Source organism: Myotis davidii, unplaced genomic scaffold, assembly GCF_000327345.1.
Source record: "Myotis davidii unplaced genomic scaffold, ASM32734v1 scaffold847, whole genome shotgun sequence".
Lineage (NCBI taxonomy): Eukaryota > Metazoa > Chordata > Mammalia > Chiroptera > Vespertilionidae > Myotis > Myotis davidii.
In genome coordinates, this window is record NW_006298049.1 from 1,765,035 (window position 1) to 1,782,718 (window position 17,684).

General features: G+C 42.1%; 1 protein-coding gene across 1 annotated transcript in view; it reads left to right on the forward strand.

Moving 5' to 3' along the window:
- PTGER2 (prostaglandin E receptor 2) overlaps window positions 1-11,484 on the forward strand; it is a 46,298-nt gene extending 34,814 nt beyond the window's left edge. Inside the window, exons 2-3 of the mRNA XM_006773788.2 lie at window positions 1-276; window positions 9,878-11,484. Of these exons, the coding sequence (XP_006773851.2) occupies window positions 1-276; window positions 9,878-10,120 (519 nt within the window). The 3' untranslated portion in view covers window positions 10,121-11,484. The remainder of the gene's footprint in view (window positions 277-9,877) is intronic.
- The last annotated feature ends 6,200 nt before the right edge of the window (window positions 11,485-17,684 follow it).

Consider the following 17,684-nt stretch of genomic DNA (forward strand, 5'->3'; position numbering starts at 1 on the left):
ATCCGGCACGGGCGCACGGTGTACCTGCAGCTCTACGCCACGCTGCTGCTGCTCCTCATCCTCGCGGTGCTCGCCTGCAACTTCAGCGTCATGCTCAACCTCATCCGCATGCACCGCCGGGGCCGGAGAGGCCGCTGCGGACCCACCCTGGGCAGCGGCCGGGGCCCTGCCACCCGCAGGAGAGGGGAAAGGGTGTCCGTGGCGGAGGAGACGGACCATCTCATCCTCCTGGCGATTATGACCATCACCTTCGCCGTCTGCTCCTTGCCTTTCACGGTAAGTCACTCACTCCGTTTCCACAGCCCAGCTCTGCGCAGCCTTCTCAAGCTCTCCCCTCTCACTCCCACTTTTCCACCGCCACTGCACACTTTTGTAACACTGTAAAAATGTGCCCTAATTCGTAAAGGTCTGTAAACTTCCCCTGTCGCTTCTCACCTTTACCCCACTTCCACCCCTCCCTAATCCTGGTGCGAGGGCCTCCCTCCGCCAGGGTTTCTCAGATAGCAATACAGCCCCACTCACTAAACCTGCCACACTCCTCATCCTCGAATCAAAGGCCCCTCACAGTGTCCCTCTCCAGCCACTGCTAGCCTGGCTCGGCCCCTTCCACCTCTGAATGATTGGCAATTGCATCTGACCTCCCTGAGCGGCAGTGTGCCTCCTCGTGCCCCGATCTGCACACTGGTGCTAGTTCTCTATACTTTGCCTGCTGTTTCTCCCAGGGCAACAGTACCCAACCCATAGCATTCCAGCCGCCATGGAGAATGGTTCCGGGTGAGAAGGGTCCCTGTTGCAGAGCTCCAGAGCAGTCATTATTTGTTCCAAGAGTTTAACAACATCTCCTCCCCACCCCCAGTGTACAGGTTTCCCAATTTACATATCGGTAGCATAACTCTTTGTGGCCATGAACATTCACAATACGTCTGAAATGGTCTTAGAGGAAAAGCTGGTTGCTAAGGAGCCCCTTGCTAAGCGCTGGGATCCCTCCAGAGGGGGCATTTGCACTCTTACAGAACATCTTGACATCAGGCCCAGAAATACACACAGGTGCTCTTCAGGTTGTAATTGCGCATCGGGCACAGCGCCGCAGCAGAAATGGCTGGTCCATCTCAGGGATGGGAGAGGTAGGCACGTCCAGCACTTGCCATGACCCCGCGGGCCAGAGCCTGTCTGGAGAACTGAAAGAAAGGAGCCTAGGTACTGGGTGGGTGCTGTCCTGGTCTGGGCAACCTCAGCAGTGCGTTCCTTGATGCTGTGAGTTTGAGCCTCCAAGGCAGCGGTTCTCAACCTGTGGGTCACGACCCCTTTGGGGGTCAAACGACCCTTTCACAGGGGTCGCCTAAATAATGAAGTAGCAACGAAAATAATTTTATGGTTGGGGGTCACCACAACATGAGGAACTGTGTTAAAAGGTCGTGGCATTAAGAAAGTTGAGAACCACTGCTCCAAGGTATACAGAGCCTGGGATGTGTCTGAACGCAGGCTGGCCTCTTACACAGGAATGAAAACTGGAAGTTCAGGCAAGTCCACTTCCTAATCTTCAGAAGAACAAGACTGACCCTGCAGGGAGTACATAGTTGTCAGTGACTCCCACCTGCCACCATCTTGGAGGAAAAAAGGGACGTGCCGGGCTGGCCGTTAGCTGGTCTGAACTGTAGAAGCTGAAGAAGTAACTTTATCCTACTTCCCACCATCATCACTGTTTTTTATTATCTTCATACGCTCATCTTCAGGGGTGGGAAAGGACACAGGGTTCTAAAAGCCCGGATATGACCCTCCCCTGCCCCAAATTAACTCCCTGTCCTAGCTCTATTCTCTTCTCCCTGGTCCTCACCGTCCTCACTGCTACCCCATCCTCGGTCAGGGCAGAAGCTGGTCAGTAAGGTACACTTTGAAGGGAGTGAGGTGGAGTATGTGAAATGTACCCAGTTATCAAATGAAGCAGGACTGTGGGTGGCTGCAGTTCCCATCCCACCGACAGCAGGGAAGTCTGTGCCACAAAAATGCGATGATGTAGAAACCAACATGGCTTCTATGGTTTTGTTATGTTTTACTGATAAAACCTATAGATTATGTTAGGAACTAAATCAGCTTTTTAGGGGTTGGGAATAGGATGCAGAATAAGTACCGATGAAAGAAAGCATTTCAAGTTCCATCAAATAGCTTAGAATTCAACCTGGGAGACATAAGTCAGCTCTGAATTGGGGAATGCCTGTCTTGGATAGGTGGGCCTTAGGATATCCATTCTTGGAATTTTATTTATTATTTGTGAGTATGTATATAGAAATATTCCTGACCCTCAGCTACTTCAGTAGCCTGGGAATGGGCTCAGAGGGAATCAGAAATGTGTGAAAGGACGGTTCTTTCCTTTCCTAAACCTGGTAGAGGAAGAGAGCAGGCGGAAAGGGTCTCCTCTCTGAGCAGGACTGACCTACTGCATAAACTATTTTCAAAACAAAGGCAATGATTTTCAATAGTTCCCCTGTTTTTAAGTAAATTTGCCTTTTATCATGAGGACTCCATCATTGCCACATGTTTCTTTCCAAACATATGCAATTTTATATACTTGAATATATATGAATATATATATGTCTCCCCACCCCCTTCATTTAATATTAAGCCAGGGGCTCATCCAGAGTTGCTACATGGAAGGGGCTTGGCGCTAAAAGTCTGGTGAGAAGGAATGGGGAGTAGGAGTTGCTTTGCAGCTGTGTTTTTATGAGGATTGCCTGTTTATGGCTTGGGAGGAGCTAGATGAAGATGATTTTGTCAGTAGATTCTTGGTGCTTATTAGTTCCTTCATTTACACAGCACTTTAACCCTTGTAAAAATGTTACACTATCCCATTTATTTCTTGGAGGGGCTTATCTGATAATTCACAACTCATGGCTACAATTTGGTGCATACATTCTGTTGTTTCAAAATCCCCATCATGTGCCCCTCGGGACACTTTCCCCCCTTATCCTTTTAGTTTATTGGCCCACACTGAGACTATAGTCAGAAATGGCCTACCCCAGTCTCCCACCTGGGGCAGGAATTATTTCCACACATCCTACTTGGGGACATTGTTAGACAAGGCAAAGGCTTGTGGTTATCTCTGGACATTCTCATGTTCCTCTCCCAGAGCACATGCGCTCATGAGCCACAATGTGAGCCACATGTACAATTTAAAACTTTCTAGTAGCCACACAACAAAAAATAAAAAGAAACAGATATTCATTTTAATCAATATATTTTCTTTAACTCATTTTATTCCAAGGATTATCAATTTAAAATGTAATCAAGGTAAAATAATTATTAGTGAGCTATTCCCATTAATTTGCTTCCTTGCATCCCAGAAAATACTGGCAATGTACCCTCTCTTTGCCTGTTCCTACCAGAGCAGCTTTCTATGTCCCTTTTAAGTGGCCCCGGCAAGAAGAATTCACAGCTGTCTGCCCACTGGGACACCTGCTTATGTGAGCACTTTAGGAGTAGGGGAAGGAGGAGAGTGGGGATTTAGGAAACCTGTAACTACTGATGTCATGGTCCCAAGGTGTGGGCAGGTCAGAATTACTGCTTCCTCCAAGGCTCTCAGTCTAGGACTTCCAAAGTTTGAGAAGTACAACTATCAAAATGTAAAATACCCAGAGCCCCGTGATGAAGTCAAGCTCGACCTCAAAAATCATTATTATCATCAACAGCAAAATGGCTAACCTTTTTAAGCACTAATTTTTACATACACTAACCCATTATCTTCATAACAACCTGTAAATAGGTAGTATTATTCCCATTTCCCACCCACAGCTGGGGAGTGTTGGAGCCAGGATTCAAAGCCAGGCAGTTTAAGCAGAGAGTTTATGCTTTAACCACAATCCTATCAGCGAGAAATTGCTCGTTTCAGGGGTACCATATGAGAAAATTAATCCAAAATTTCAAAGAGAAATTGTGAAGATGTTATAAATATCACGACCACTTTGTCTCTTAATTCCAACTTACTAGCTTTAAAAGTGAAGTGGCAAAGACCTTTTTCTCCACGTCTGATGACAGGGCGTGAGCTGGACCAGGTGTGTGTGGTTCCTTTTTTCTTCTCCACAGACCTGAGATGTAAGGAGATTGGATAATGTAAATGCTGCTCTAAATAGGAAACATTCAGATTACCTCTCACGTAAAATCTTCCATTGGCACCATAAAACATTTCTTAACTGATTTTTTTTTTTTAAAAGGCACGTGTTGTTTAGGAAATGACATTATTTTGGTTGTTCAGTATGAAATCCTTAATGGGACCAACAACATATTCCAAAACCAAACTGTTTACGTACTAAAGGGATATTGTATAAATTAATAAATTCCTCCTTATGTTAATCAGCTGTTGTCATCATTTCAGAGACAAATAGAAACTGTCTTCATGAAATGGAACAGAATTCAGGAAATATATCAGACTCCATTCTTGCCTCACATACTGTTTGTGTCCTCATTCCCAACTACATCAAGCCACTCTCTCACTACTTTACTAATACCTGGCTTAGCTTCTGTCATTTTAAACTACCTCTGTCCTTTTCATGCCTCTACGTCCCTGCCTTCCACTACCAAAAAGTGAGTGGAAAATTTTTATTCAGTTCTAAAATTTCAAGAGTGAACCATCAACTCCATCTAAAAGTGTCTTCATCTTTAGAAATTCTTTAGGGCTACAATTTCCAGGTAATACTGATTTGTGGAAATCTGATCTTTGTGATATAGAACAAATTTCAAGTAAACAATACTGGAGTTTGGAGTTTCCTGTTCATTCCTGGTACTCTTTATGACATGAATGGGGTTATGAAACTGATCAGTTACATACATGGAAAGTATCACCATTCTAGGAGGAATGAAAGAGCAATCCAGAAATCTCTGTGCAACCCCAGTGAATTTTGCTTGGTGACATTTTAAGTTAATATCCATGTAACTTAATATCTGTGCATCATTAGTGATGTGTTTGGGGATTGTTGAAATAGTTTTAATACACATTACTTTCTGAGAGAAGAAAGTTTTCCTATATGAGTGTTTTCACTCAGTGTCTTTTCCTTTGCACGTTGATATTATGAAATGGTGGTTGTGAATAAAAGCACAATTACACTGAGTTTTTAAAATGCAGACAGCAAGAACCATAGTCCTTTTTCCAAAAGGGAAGCCGTGTGTTATGTCTCCGCCCTTGGTTGAGTTAATCATCACTGTTGCATATTATTAAGATCTCAACTGAAAGAAAAACAGCTTTTAGGGATGGTATATTTCTCTTTTTTTTTGACATTTCAAGAGCCCATCACAGTATTAAGCTAAAGGGGGGAGAAAAGAGTAGAAATGGTGCGTGATTGACCTATGGAGACACAGTGTTTCAGGAAGGCAATCAACGAGTCTCTTTCCACCTAAAGGCCCAGATAACTTGCAACCTGGTCTGCTTAGTTTCCCTGGCTTCTGTTTTGAAATTTCTAATCAACACTCCCCATCCTCATTTTGACTAAAGTTTTTAAGTGTCTCAAATTACATCAAGGTGTACCAGGACTCATTTTTCTCAAACTGTTCCGCTTCCTGAAATTGCACCCACTCTAACAGAAAACCAAACTTAAGACTTCTGCAGTTACCTATGTGTGACAGGCCGGGCCGAGGGAAAGTGCATTTGGGAAAGGCTGACACTTCCTGTACACCTGCACTCCATGGTCAGGGCACAGGTCACTTGGAAATCACTTGCAAAACCTTATGTTTATCTGAGTTCTGGGTGGATGGTTCATAGTGTCCAACATTCTTTTGCAGGGTTTAGAGTCACCACCCTGGAACACACAGGCCCAGGGCTCCCAACCTTAGCATTAACTCTCCTTTGTGTCTGGCGCTGGGATCACCTGGAGCACAAGGCAGGGGACACTGGAGCCACATCCATGCCCCTGTCTTTCCTTCTGAAGGGAAATGGGCTCCTGTTCCCTCTACCACAAAGCACCTATGATTTGGGGGAGGGGTTTCTTTAAAATATCAAATACCTGAAAAATAACCTCCCAGTGAATTTTTTTTTAAAGAATGAATTATGCAAAGCCTAAAGCCAGGACACTCGCTAATGTCTTCACACGGCAGATAAATATGTAACCATCTCTGCCTGCAATTTAGTTGTAGAAAGTGGGGGAAAGAAAAGAACCCAAAGAAAGCCATGTAGCTACATAGATACAACCATGGTTCTTAACAGTGACACCCGTACACCTCTGTACCACCTTTCAAAAAGAGGTGTCCGACAAACCCACAATTCAGTCAGTCCCTGGTAGATGTTATATGAGTCTCTACGTCACAGACTGTCAACAGAATAGTGGCTAAAAGAAAAATTGGGGGCCCACTGCTTGAACATGACTGCAGGGCTTTCCCACTTACCCGGAGTGTGATTCGGGACAAAGTAAGTAATCTTCTAAGCCTTGGTTTCCTCCTTACTAAAAAGGAGTAATAATGTTTTGCAGGTCCATGTAAGGACTAAATAGAATAAGGTTTAGCATCATGCCTGGCACAGATAGGTATTCAGTACATATTAACTGCTATATCCATAGGATTCCAAAGGAAAATTAGATTGCATGTTGAAGACCAGGAATTCAGGAAGCTTCAAGTCATTTGTTTGATTGGCCAGGCCAAGCGGGTCTTCTGTTTTTATTTCTGGTGTTAGGTAAGGTTCTAAAGCAGGGTTCTCAACCTTGGCTGCACATTAGAATCCTATGGGGGACAGGGGACTAACACCAGGATAGATACTCACATTACAGCCCAGATTTAATTGATCAGAGTCTCTGAAGGAGGGAGCAAGCCATCAGAATATTTTTAACACTTCTTGGGTAATTTCAGCCAGATAAAGTTCCCATTTACTCTAAAATTCTGAACCCACTATGTGGTTGTATTGATGGTAGGAAAGTAGCTCAAACAAACAGTATCCAGTCAGTGCCAAGATGAAGTTTTCCACAGGAGGATGCAAGGATACTATAAAAGATGAAACAAACAAACCAACAAAACCCACTTGTTTTCTCTGTGCAGCTTTGTAGGCATCATAGTCTTAATAAAGCCTAGTAGAGAGACCTATCCTAAGGAATTAAAATTCTCTTGACTCATTTCATTAGCACTTGGTATTTTTCTTATAGCAAATTTATTAGTAGTATGTGCAAAAATATGTATAAATTCTACCAGCCTCTGAAGCAAAATAGCACTGAAAGGTGATACTTACTTGACTTCTATGCAATGTGTCAGCCTTTAATTAAAACGTAGGATTGGCTGGAGGGGGAGGGGAATGGGGAATTATTGTTGAATGGGTAGTTTCAGTTTGGGAAGATGAAAAGAGTTCTAGAAATGGATGGTGGTGATGGTTGCTGTTCTGTTCTTTAATGTGATTGACAGTCAAGTGTGGCCACAAGAGAAGACAAGAGAACAAAGTTGATTGTACTCACAGGTCCTAGAAACAGGAAGGACTGAACAACACCAAGGATCACATGGGAAGGTATTAGTGCAAGTCAGGAGGCACGAGCAGGAGCTAGGGGAGCCTGGGCACGGCCTTCATTGGAGTTCCCGAGGGAAAGGCGAGGCAGGGCAGGTGGCCAGTGTAGGACTGGCTATTGGAATCATTTCAGCAGGCTCTGGGCTGCAGGACTGGCCCCTAGTTGCCTGGTACTGGGCCCTGGCAAGATTAAGACAGAGAAATATTGCCTCTTGAGATATAAGGCCAGACAGAGGGGCTCTAGATTGGTTAGTTGCCTATCGAAGGATTGCTCCCAGGTGAGCCCTTGGCTATCTCTAAGAATTGACCATCCCTGAAGGGGCAGTCTCTCCCCAGCCAGAAAGCTTTGTAGGATGTCAAAACATCATAATGTACAGAAAATGAAAAATATAATACAGTTGCACAACAATGTGAATACACTTAATGACACTGAATTGTACACTCGAAAATGGTGAAAATGGTAAATTTCGTTACATACATTTTATGATAATAATAATAAACCGGGATCCACAAGATCAAAAATGGTGAACTCTAGACAAAAGACAAGAACCAAATTTTTTAAAAATGCAGAGGTCGGAGAAGACATCTTACATCAAGAACTTTAAGGGCTGCTAAAGTACTAGTATATCTCTTTTCCAAGAGTAAAACAAGAAATTGTCTTCTGCAAAATATTGGCCAGCTCCTGAAAAGCGAATTTTAAGCATTTTTAACAATTTGCATAGTGGATGAAATCGAAACAAATAGTACAGAATTGCTTCATAGTGTAAAACCATTTCTCACTTCTCATTGCTCTGTCATACTCCAAGGAGACCAGGAACTGAAAACCTGACTCATCTTCATGCATGAAGCCATGACACTAGAATGCCAGGCCCTCCTCACACTGCCCATCTGCTAGCCAGTGCAGTGTTACCCAAGTCTTTGGCAACACCAGCTTATAAACTCAGACTACTGAGTGCTCGTGTGTGTAGGTATGGTGACTAATATCTCTTAATCTACCAGATTTACATACACTGTTATCCTGAATTTCTAAACTCCAAAATCACTCCTTAAAGACACCATATAAGTCATGTATATTTCTCATCCAAAATAATTCAGCTGCCAAGAAAATGATTGCCTCACTGCATATCCCCACCTAACTTTCTCTTCTCTCTATAATCAGGGAATCCACCATCAGTCTTTTTCCTTACTCATCTGTTAAGCCTTTTCTCCATTCCCAATGCCAAGATTCTCTGGCATAAACACCTGTGGCTGCCAAACCTTCCTGCTATTGTCCTAACATAAGCAACTCGAACAGGACCACTCTTCCCCCTCCCTGCAATTTGCTTTGTATATCCATTCGTCAGATGCCTACAGCGTAAGCAGGAGAGAAGGAGATAAAACATTCCTTCCTCTGGTGAAGGAGAGTGGAAGAAAGAAGGAATAGCTTTCTAACTCGTGGGCTTCCCTTAGCAAGAAAGTCACTGGAACATTTTAAAGTGGTTTTAAATGAGTGGGTGTGATTCACATCTGTTTTCCTCTTTTCTGTTCGCTGTGTGGGAGTGTTGGATCTTTATCGTGCACGTACAGTTCTGTTCCTTTTAATCTGACCAAAAAGTTGTGTTGCTCCCTAAACATCTAAGACATCCAACGAGAGCTGTGTCCCGGCATGAATACACTGGCCCACATGTGAAGATGGGTCAGCCTCTCAGTGTTTAAGATGTTGCTCTGAAGACCTTTGCTGTAACATCGGCGACCTGGATGGAGCACATGGTGAGCGAAGCACCGGTGCCAAGGGAGCTGGCACTTGTGTCTTGGCTCCACCACCAAACAGCCCTGGGTACTTGGGCGAGTCGCCGAACTTCTCTGCCCCTCGGGGTCCTCGTTGGTGAAATGGAGAGAATAACTAACACTGTGGGGCGCTTAGTAAGTGAGCACTGTTTTACACAGCTTATACATGTTACTTCCTATCCTCTTCCCAGCTAAGCAGTGGGTATTGTTGCTATTACCACCTATTCTATACAGATGTCACTGAGGCACAAAGAGGTTAGAATTTTACTTCTGGTCCCAAAGCTATATATGGAACCCGGGTTCAAACCAGGCAGCCCAGAGGCCAGAATCCATGCTCTGTTGTGTTTCCTCTCGCGCTGAATCGTGATCATCAAATCAGATTATCTGGAAGTGAATGTAACATGTTGATATTAACTTTCCTGAAGTTCACTTCCTCATCCGCCAAAAGGAGACAATACTTCTGGTTCAGGGTTTTTGAAAGGCATAAACCTACGGAAGAAGAGTGAGAATTTGCTATCCACCTTTCACCCCACCACCACCACACACACAACAGGTTTTGTTTTAAGTCTGAAGAAATTGCATATGGTCTAAGCCTGTCCACTGTGATCATGTAAAACTAACATCATTTTCCCCTTTTGCTTCTTACAGATTTTTGCATATATGAATGAAACCTCTTCCCGAAAAGAAAAGTGGGACCTCCAAGCACTTAGATTTTTATCAGCCAATCCGATCATCAACCCTTGGGTCTTTGCCATCCTGAGGCCCCCTGTTCTGAGACTAATGCGTTCGGTCCTCTGTTGTCGGGCTTCATTAAGAACACAAGATACAACAGAAACTTCCTGTTCTACACGGTCAACTGCCAGTAAACACACTGACCTTTGTGGACAATAGCTAAGAAGTGCTTCGTTAGCCAGCATCTGGAAGATCATTCTGAAATGGTTCCTTGGAGAAATGAGAAAAGTAGTTTGTAAACAAAATGAAGCTACCCTAATAAGACAGAGGAAATCAACATTTCAGCAGTGGTTTAGGCTGCAGAGGAGCTGACAAGCACTTCCTGGAAGGTGTCAGGAGGAGCTATGGAAATCCACCCTCCGTGAACATGTTAGTTACAATGGCCTTTAGAGGAACAACCAACTGCATTAAAGATCCGTTGCCTTTTGATTTAAGCTTTCCTGTTGAATGAGAAAGCATGTGGTTTGTAATCTGTTTAAAACCTGAGTTACTGTGTGTTTTCCATTTTACTCTTCTGTGTTACTACTGTTATAAACACACAGTGCACAGTCAGACCAGGTAAAACTTCATATGTGTTTTCTAGGAAGTGGATATGTGGGAGCAACCAAGCCTCATGTTCTGTGATTGCTTAACAAACCCTTTCTTTGGACAATGTGTTTGCGAATCATAGGCACTTTGTAGTATAATGTGTGTGTGTGTGTTGCGGGGGTGCGGGGGGAGCACTCTCTCCTCACTGCAGTATTACTAGTAGAAGAGTAGGCTCAGTTGGTTAATGTCGGTTTTTTCACTGGTCCTCCGGAAGCTGTGTGTCAAAGTATCAGATTATTTATTTTGTAATGTCTAATAGTAATTAAGGAAACGTTAGGAATTTTCCAAGAAATAATAGACTAGTAAGAGACTTGATTCTGATTAATACTCTTCATTCTATTTCCAGGGGAGAGTATATGTCGCTATGTCTGAAGGCACATATTTAGGGTTAAAAACTGAAAAATCTAGTCAATTCTTCAGATACACTGGAACCCTTTTAATGCTGGTGTTGAGGCCATGACTAACATCTACTTTATAAGATGATTGTGTTGTAGCAAAATTCATCTGCCCATATTTTTATCCAGGAAACATGGTTAACTAATACTACATAGGAAATCCTGTGTCAGTGAGTCATATCTTTATATATTTCTACATCTAAATGTTTGGCCTGGTGTAAACTCAGCATCAAACTATTTCAGTGAATTTGCACTGTTTAATCATATCTTAGTTACTGTGTAAACTCATCTGAAATGTTACAAAAATAAATGATAAAACAAAAATTTAAAAATGAAATAGTACTTGCTAAATCCTCCCAAATAACATTTAATAGCTAGAATAGATATAATATTTTTTCAATGAGATGAAAATAGAAAAAAATTTAACTTGGCAGGTTTTTAAAGTATGGTTGCATTGTAAATTAGAGTTTAAAATATTCAATATAGTACTTGCTACTAGAGGATTTTTTTTTCCTTCCACCATGATCTTCCAAGCACTAGAACCATATTTTTTTTTCTAGTGAGTGTTATTACAAGATAGCTGTTATAAAAAAGACAAAAAGGGATGTTAGTTTTTTCCAAAATCTCATTGAGTTACTTACGTAAAAACATTTCCTATAAGTAGTTATCAAACTAGATGATCACTTGGAGTTTTTTTCAAACCATTCAAGGCACCAGTGTATTTGACACAATGTATGTCAAATCAGCTCTCATTTTAAAAAGAATAAATAAATGATTTGCTTTTCTACTAATTTAAACAAACCAGGCAAAATTTAACTTAACTAAAATCTGCACATGTAAATAAATCTTCCCTGTCTACCAAGTAGAACTAATCAAGCTCCTGGGTAATTCCTAAACATAAAACTCTGAGGTTACTTTGAATCTGGAAGATTGAATTCTTTCATTAGATGGGCTTTTTTCCCTTCAAATGAAAATGTTAACTCCATTCCTTCGCCCCACCTCACCCGCCCCCCCAAAAATATCTGGAATAATGCCTGATAACTTTTTTTAAAAAGCAAACTTGGACATAATATCACTAGGGGTGATATTAATAATTAATAAAATAATTTACTCTGGCGGCCCAAAATGTAACAGTTTAAGCCATTTATTTAAGAACTGGTAGATCTCCAGAGCTTTATTTCCTAGTTTACTCCTGTTTCTTGCACTGTGTTAAATGACTATTTCATTTGCACTGATATATACATAGAAGGAATTGAAGATAAAAATCCTATGTAATAGTCATTCGCCTACTATGAATGGTAATTTAAAGGCAACAGAAAAATTTACTAGGATTAGATATATGTGGATATTTCTTTTTTTAAAATCCCACCTCATCAGATATACTTGTTTAGGTTTACTGAGTCATTTTCAAGTTAAATGAAAAACACTGAACTTAGCTTGGTATATTAAAGAACCTAGATTTTAGTCTTTGCCCTCAACAGGCAGTGGAATGAAAAGGGAGAAAGAAAGTATAGTGGATATTCACCTCAAAACGCCAGTCCCAACTTTAAGCATCCAGGAGTGGGCCAAAGCAGTCTGTTCTGAGCTGAATTATTGCTGGGCAGTCACTTTGCCCCCAGATCATCTTTCCCAGGAAAGAACTGGGAAATTCTCATCCTAGATTGTGGCCTCAAATCTCCAAAGATACTGTAGGGACTCGAGTTTGCTTAGAAGCTATAGAAAGCCTCTCCAGAAGACCTGAACCTCAGAGAGTTTGAACCCAGAATCAGACCTAGAACCAGACAAAAGCTCTAGAAACAGCACCCACCCCAAATCGCCATGCTGGCCGAGGCTGCAAGCCCTGAGCAGCAGGGAGGGCAAAGCCAAGCCACATCATTACATTCTCAGTGTAATTCAGTTAAACTGTTAGCGCCCCTGCCTGCTCCTGTCAATGCATAGTGAAAGAAAGATTGCCCTAACCGGTTTGGCTCAATGGATAGAGCGTCGGCCTGCAGACTGAAAGGTCCCAGGTTCGATTCTGGTCAAGGGCATGTACCTTGGTTGCGGGCACATGCCCAGTAGGAGGTGTGCAGGAGGCAGCTGATCGATGTTTCTCTCCCATCGATGTTTCTAACTCTCTATCCCTCTCCCTTCCTCTCTGAAAGAAAGAAAGAAAGAAAGAAAGAAAGAAAGAAAGATTGTCCTCATGTTAATGTAATGTCATTTCTGATTTGAACCAAGAAAAAAAACACTGTAGTCAGGTTTAGAATTTGATGACTTAGAAAGTCAGGCTAAGATAATTAGCTAGCACTTGAGCAGAGGTTTATTTATTTTACTTCTCCAAATGTAGTGGTGTAAGCCAATCAAATGGTTTTCTGAATCTGAGAAGAATCCCTAATTGAGCCGTTCACAGAGAGAGAAGCAGTCTTGTCTGCAAATGAGTGATTTCTATATATGGACTTACAAAGCCCTCTTATACAGGTGGTGTTGCAACTTGAATATTTGATGTCTATTTTCTGTCTTCATCAAACACAACTCCATTGGATTTCCTCTCCAAGGGCACATTTATAACATACCTCCAATCACTAACAGCATTATAATTGATTGCTCTTAAATTTACAAAGTATTTGATTGCCTGGGTGAAATACACTATGGAAGTAAACGTTGTTTTAGCAATTCCCCAAAGCTATAGTCTAACTTATACAGGGGGCCAAGGCCATGCATTGGGCATTAATTTTTTATTTCAGAAAGCTACTCGTTTTTGTTCTGGTAGATTATGTAATTTTTTTATTGTAAGTAAATTTCCTTGAATTATATATTTTTATTTACTGTACAATGTCTGTACTATTAAAGGTCCGTTTGAGTGGTTTAATTCTGTGATATTCGTGTTTCATTTGTGAAAATCTGCCAGAAGTCAAATACATCAGTGAGGATTCCAACAGACGGAGATGACACACTCAAAAGGGTGACTCAGGACTGTTGGATGAAAGGAATATTTACAGAGAAGGAGAGGGAAGGAAACCTTGCAGCTGTTACCACTCATAAGCCAGAGGCACAAGGGAGGAGCAGTTTCTGGAAACCAGTGAGAGCTGTAGGAGTTTCCACCCAGCGGGAGCTATGGCCTTCAGCTGGGAAGCACAGTTGCTGCCACCACAGGGCGGAAATGAAGGGACTACCTTCCTGGAGGATCTCTCCTCCTACTCTCTGTTAGTCTGTGTGTTCCTCCCATTGGCCAAACCCAACCTTAATCCAGACAGTACGAAAAACCTGGGTAATGAAGCCTGGAGTATGGCTGGAGAGTAGACTTAGAGGGACAAATGGAGAATATCCAGCATAAGTAGGTTAAAAATACATGGTTTGTTTTGTTTTTTGTTGTTTTGTTTTTTTAGTTATACCAACACAAAAAGTGAAACCACAAAGTGGGCAGCCTCTCTTCCTGACGTTTACTCCAAATAGATACCCACGCCTGGGGAACAGGAATCAGCCCCATCTGTATGGGAAGGAGTAAAATACTGTAGGTTTCTTTACCACAATATTGGTCATTGGCTAGGTGCTCTCTGAGGCTGAGCATGTATATCTCTCCTACTCTGGAGGCAGTTAATATGATCAGGGCAGAGAAAGGGGACCAGACCAAAGCATCTTTCAGTTTACCTTGCCCACAGCCCTATAGCTTATAGCTATTTCTAAGGAGAACAAAGGGAGACAGCCATGTATACTCATCTGGAAATGTACCACTGGAGTGAGAAAAATCGAGAAAAAGCTCACTACGATGCTGAGGGCATGCCATATCCCCAAGTTTTACATAAGCTGGGATAGGTCTAGACAGCTGTTATCAAGAAAAAGTATATGTAACAACTCAACAATTCTGCATAGTTTAAAATGCTGATAAAAATATCATGAAAAAGCAAATTTTAACTAACTGGGAAGAGATTGGACAAAGTATGATGCCTTAGGCCATCTGTTCATGTTGTCTTTTCTGTACCACAGAATCTGTCTTTACTCTCTCCCTCAGCTCCTAGAAAAGTACTTTTCCTAGCACACACTGTTTCCGGTCCCCTCCATCATTAGATCCTGTCCTCTGCATACACATACTCAACCTTTCCCCTTTTGGAAAATTCTAGACTTACCAGGAGATATTAAAGATTTGTCAGACTGCTGGGCATTTCTCAGAGAAGTTATTTAACCTCTCTCTCTCTATAAAATAATAATAATGAAATTATCTATCTCCTCAATTATTTTGAAGATTAAACAAGTAACTGCATGTAGGACATTCAGCATAGTGCCTGGGTGTGGTAATGAAATTAGGAATTACTATTATCTTAGATGCCCAGTTCAGTGGCCCTTCTGATTTCCTCACACACATCTGACTCAAATTGTTCCCTGTTGGTGGGGGTTGAGGTGCTAGGGGATCTATTTGTTAATTCTGGGTAACTGTCAAGAATGATCATGATAATAAGCACACAGGACAAGTTTGTGTTTCTGAAAATGTAGTGGAGACTGGCACACATGGGACAATCTGTAGAGGAGGTGTAAGCATGAAAGAGGAGACCAGGAGAGACAGAAGGACAACAGGACACAGAACGCGGTTCATGTCCCCTCAATGGAGGTATGGAAGAGAACAGAATGTGTTTCAGACAGGATATGTCTGTGTCAGGAAACACAACTCTATCACAAAGCTAAAAATCTTCTGAAGATCCCCAGAGTAAGTCCAAGCCATGTGCCACAGGTGGCCTTTCATGTTCCTGAAACCAGCATCCAAGACTTCCTTCCCTTCTCCAGGCAAAACATTCCTCATTTCCTCAACTGCCCCTTACGTGATACCTCACCACTTGGGTCCCTTCCTTCAGATCCTATCCAAGCTATAAGTGCCCACCTTAAGCTGCTGGGCCAGAACCAAACATCAATAAATAATTCTAGACCAGTCTTGTCAGTACTGAATGCTGCTCTGTCAGTTGCTGGCTTGATCTGTACCTTGTCCTTCCATTTATGCAACCTGAGATTACAAAGCTTCATTAGCAACTAGGTTGTGCTTTATAGTCTTCAACAAATGAAAGAAGCAACAATATACATTGCATGCTACTAGAGGTAAGCTGGGTGTGCAGCGGTGAGGGAGTTGCTCACTAAGGGCATCCTCATAAGATATGCTTATGATTATGGCACTGATCTTGCCTCCTGAGACCACAGAGCTTCTTGGTTCTCATTAGTCATTTGCCTATAACTTTTCGGATTGGCCTCCGTAGACTAGGGATGGGGAGCTTTGAGTTTATCCACTGAACCTGGTCTTTTGTGTTAATAACTGGCCCCTGAAATGACGTGGAACTGGATCAGTGCCAGAGTCCAAAGAACAATGTTTCCCTTGAAAATGGAACTCACTACTTTAAGTTATCCAATGAGATTTTTGCTAGAATTAACTGGCCAATACTCATCTCACCCCTAAGAGTGTGTCTGATATATCCAGATAAATATTTGAAAATTGCTGCACAATTCAACCATTGAGGAGAGTTGAGACTATCTTTCAGCTCTTAGAGACCTTCTCAACATGCCCACGCTGGGAATAGCTCAGAGAAACAAGCCAGAAAGCCCTAGATGTTTGAAAACCCAACATTAAATTTTTATGTTTTTAAAAACAAGTGTCCTCATATGACTTGTAAAATGGAAGACATGATAACCAAAACACAGCGAGCGGCATGCTGTGGTGGACCGCTCTGTGACCTGTAAAAATAAATCTTCCTGCTGTGAGTAGGCGTGCGGACAAAAGAAGAGCACGCTTTACCATAAACGAGAGATCTCTTTACTACCTATTATGGCGATCGGAGAAACACTAGCGCAGATGGTCACATCTTTCCATGAAATGCCAGTTTGGAAAACTAAGGAAGATGGAGAGTCCGCTTCCTGTCTTTCTTCTACAAATAGCTTCTGTGTTCTCAGTTAGGTTACAGTGAACCTCAACAGTTGCAAAGAAATTCTAAGTAAGGAAACACAATTATCAGAATTCAAGGCTCTTTTAAAATAAGGTCTTGCCTTTTGTTTAGCTACTGGAGCATGTTAAAAATACTACTGTTTTCTATCCTTTATAATAGGAATTTGGGGCTAAGAGAAATATCACATGGGGGAGGGGGGCTGATAACTATTTTTAAACCAACGCTCTGAGAGGTGAAGAAAGCTGAAACTGGGGTTGGAAGGGAGACATCTAATCAGGGAGAACTGTTCTCACATGCTCTGTTTCTGTTCCCTGGGCCTTCTCTCCCATCTCTCTCCTCCGCTCCTTGACTCCAGCCCCCAAACCCAATGGTCTGGACCTGAAGCATACCAGCAAGCTTCCATCTCAGGGTCATTGCCCTGTCTCTGTCTCTACCTGAGATAATCACTCTTGCCCCAGACAGCCATGGTTCACTTCTTCATTTTCTCACCTCCTTCAGAAGTTTGCTCCAGGGATGCTTTCTCAGTGAGGCCTTGCCCAACCACCTTTCCTAATGGTGCACGCCTATCCCCCATTCTCTTTACCCTACTCTATCATTTTCCAACATGAATGACCTTGAACATACCTAAAGGTTGATGTAGTTATAACATGGTCTGTCTCCTCACACTAGAATGTGAGTTCTAGGAGGCACAAATTGTTGTCTAATGCCATGGTAGCTTACAGTTGCCAGATGTCCCATACACTTAGGATTGTATCTTATACCTTTCAGGGACTTCTTTTGTTTTTTTTACTTACTCAATATATTATTCTTAGGATATGTTTTAAATGACCCCATACTGTA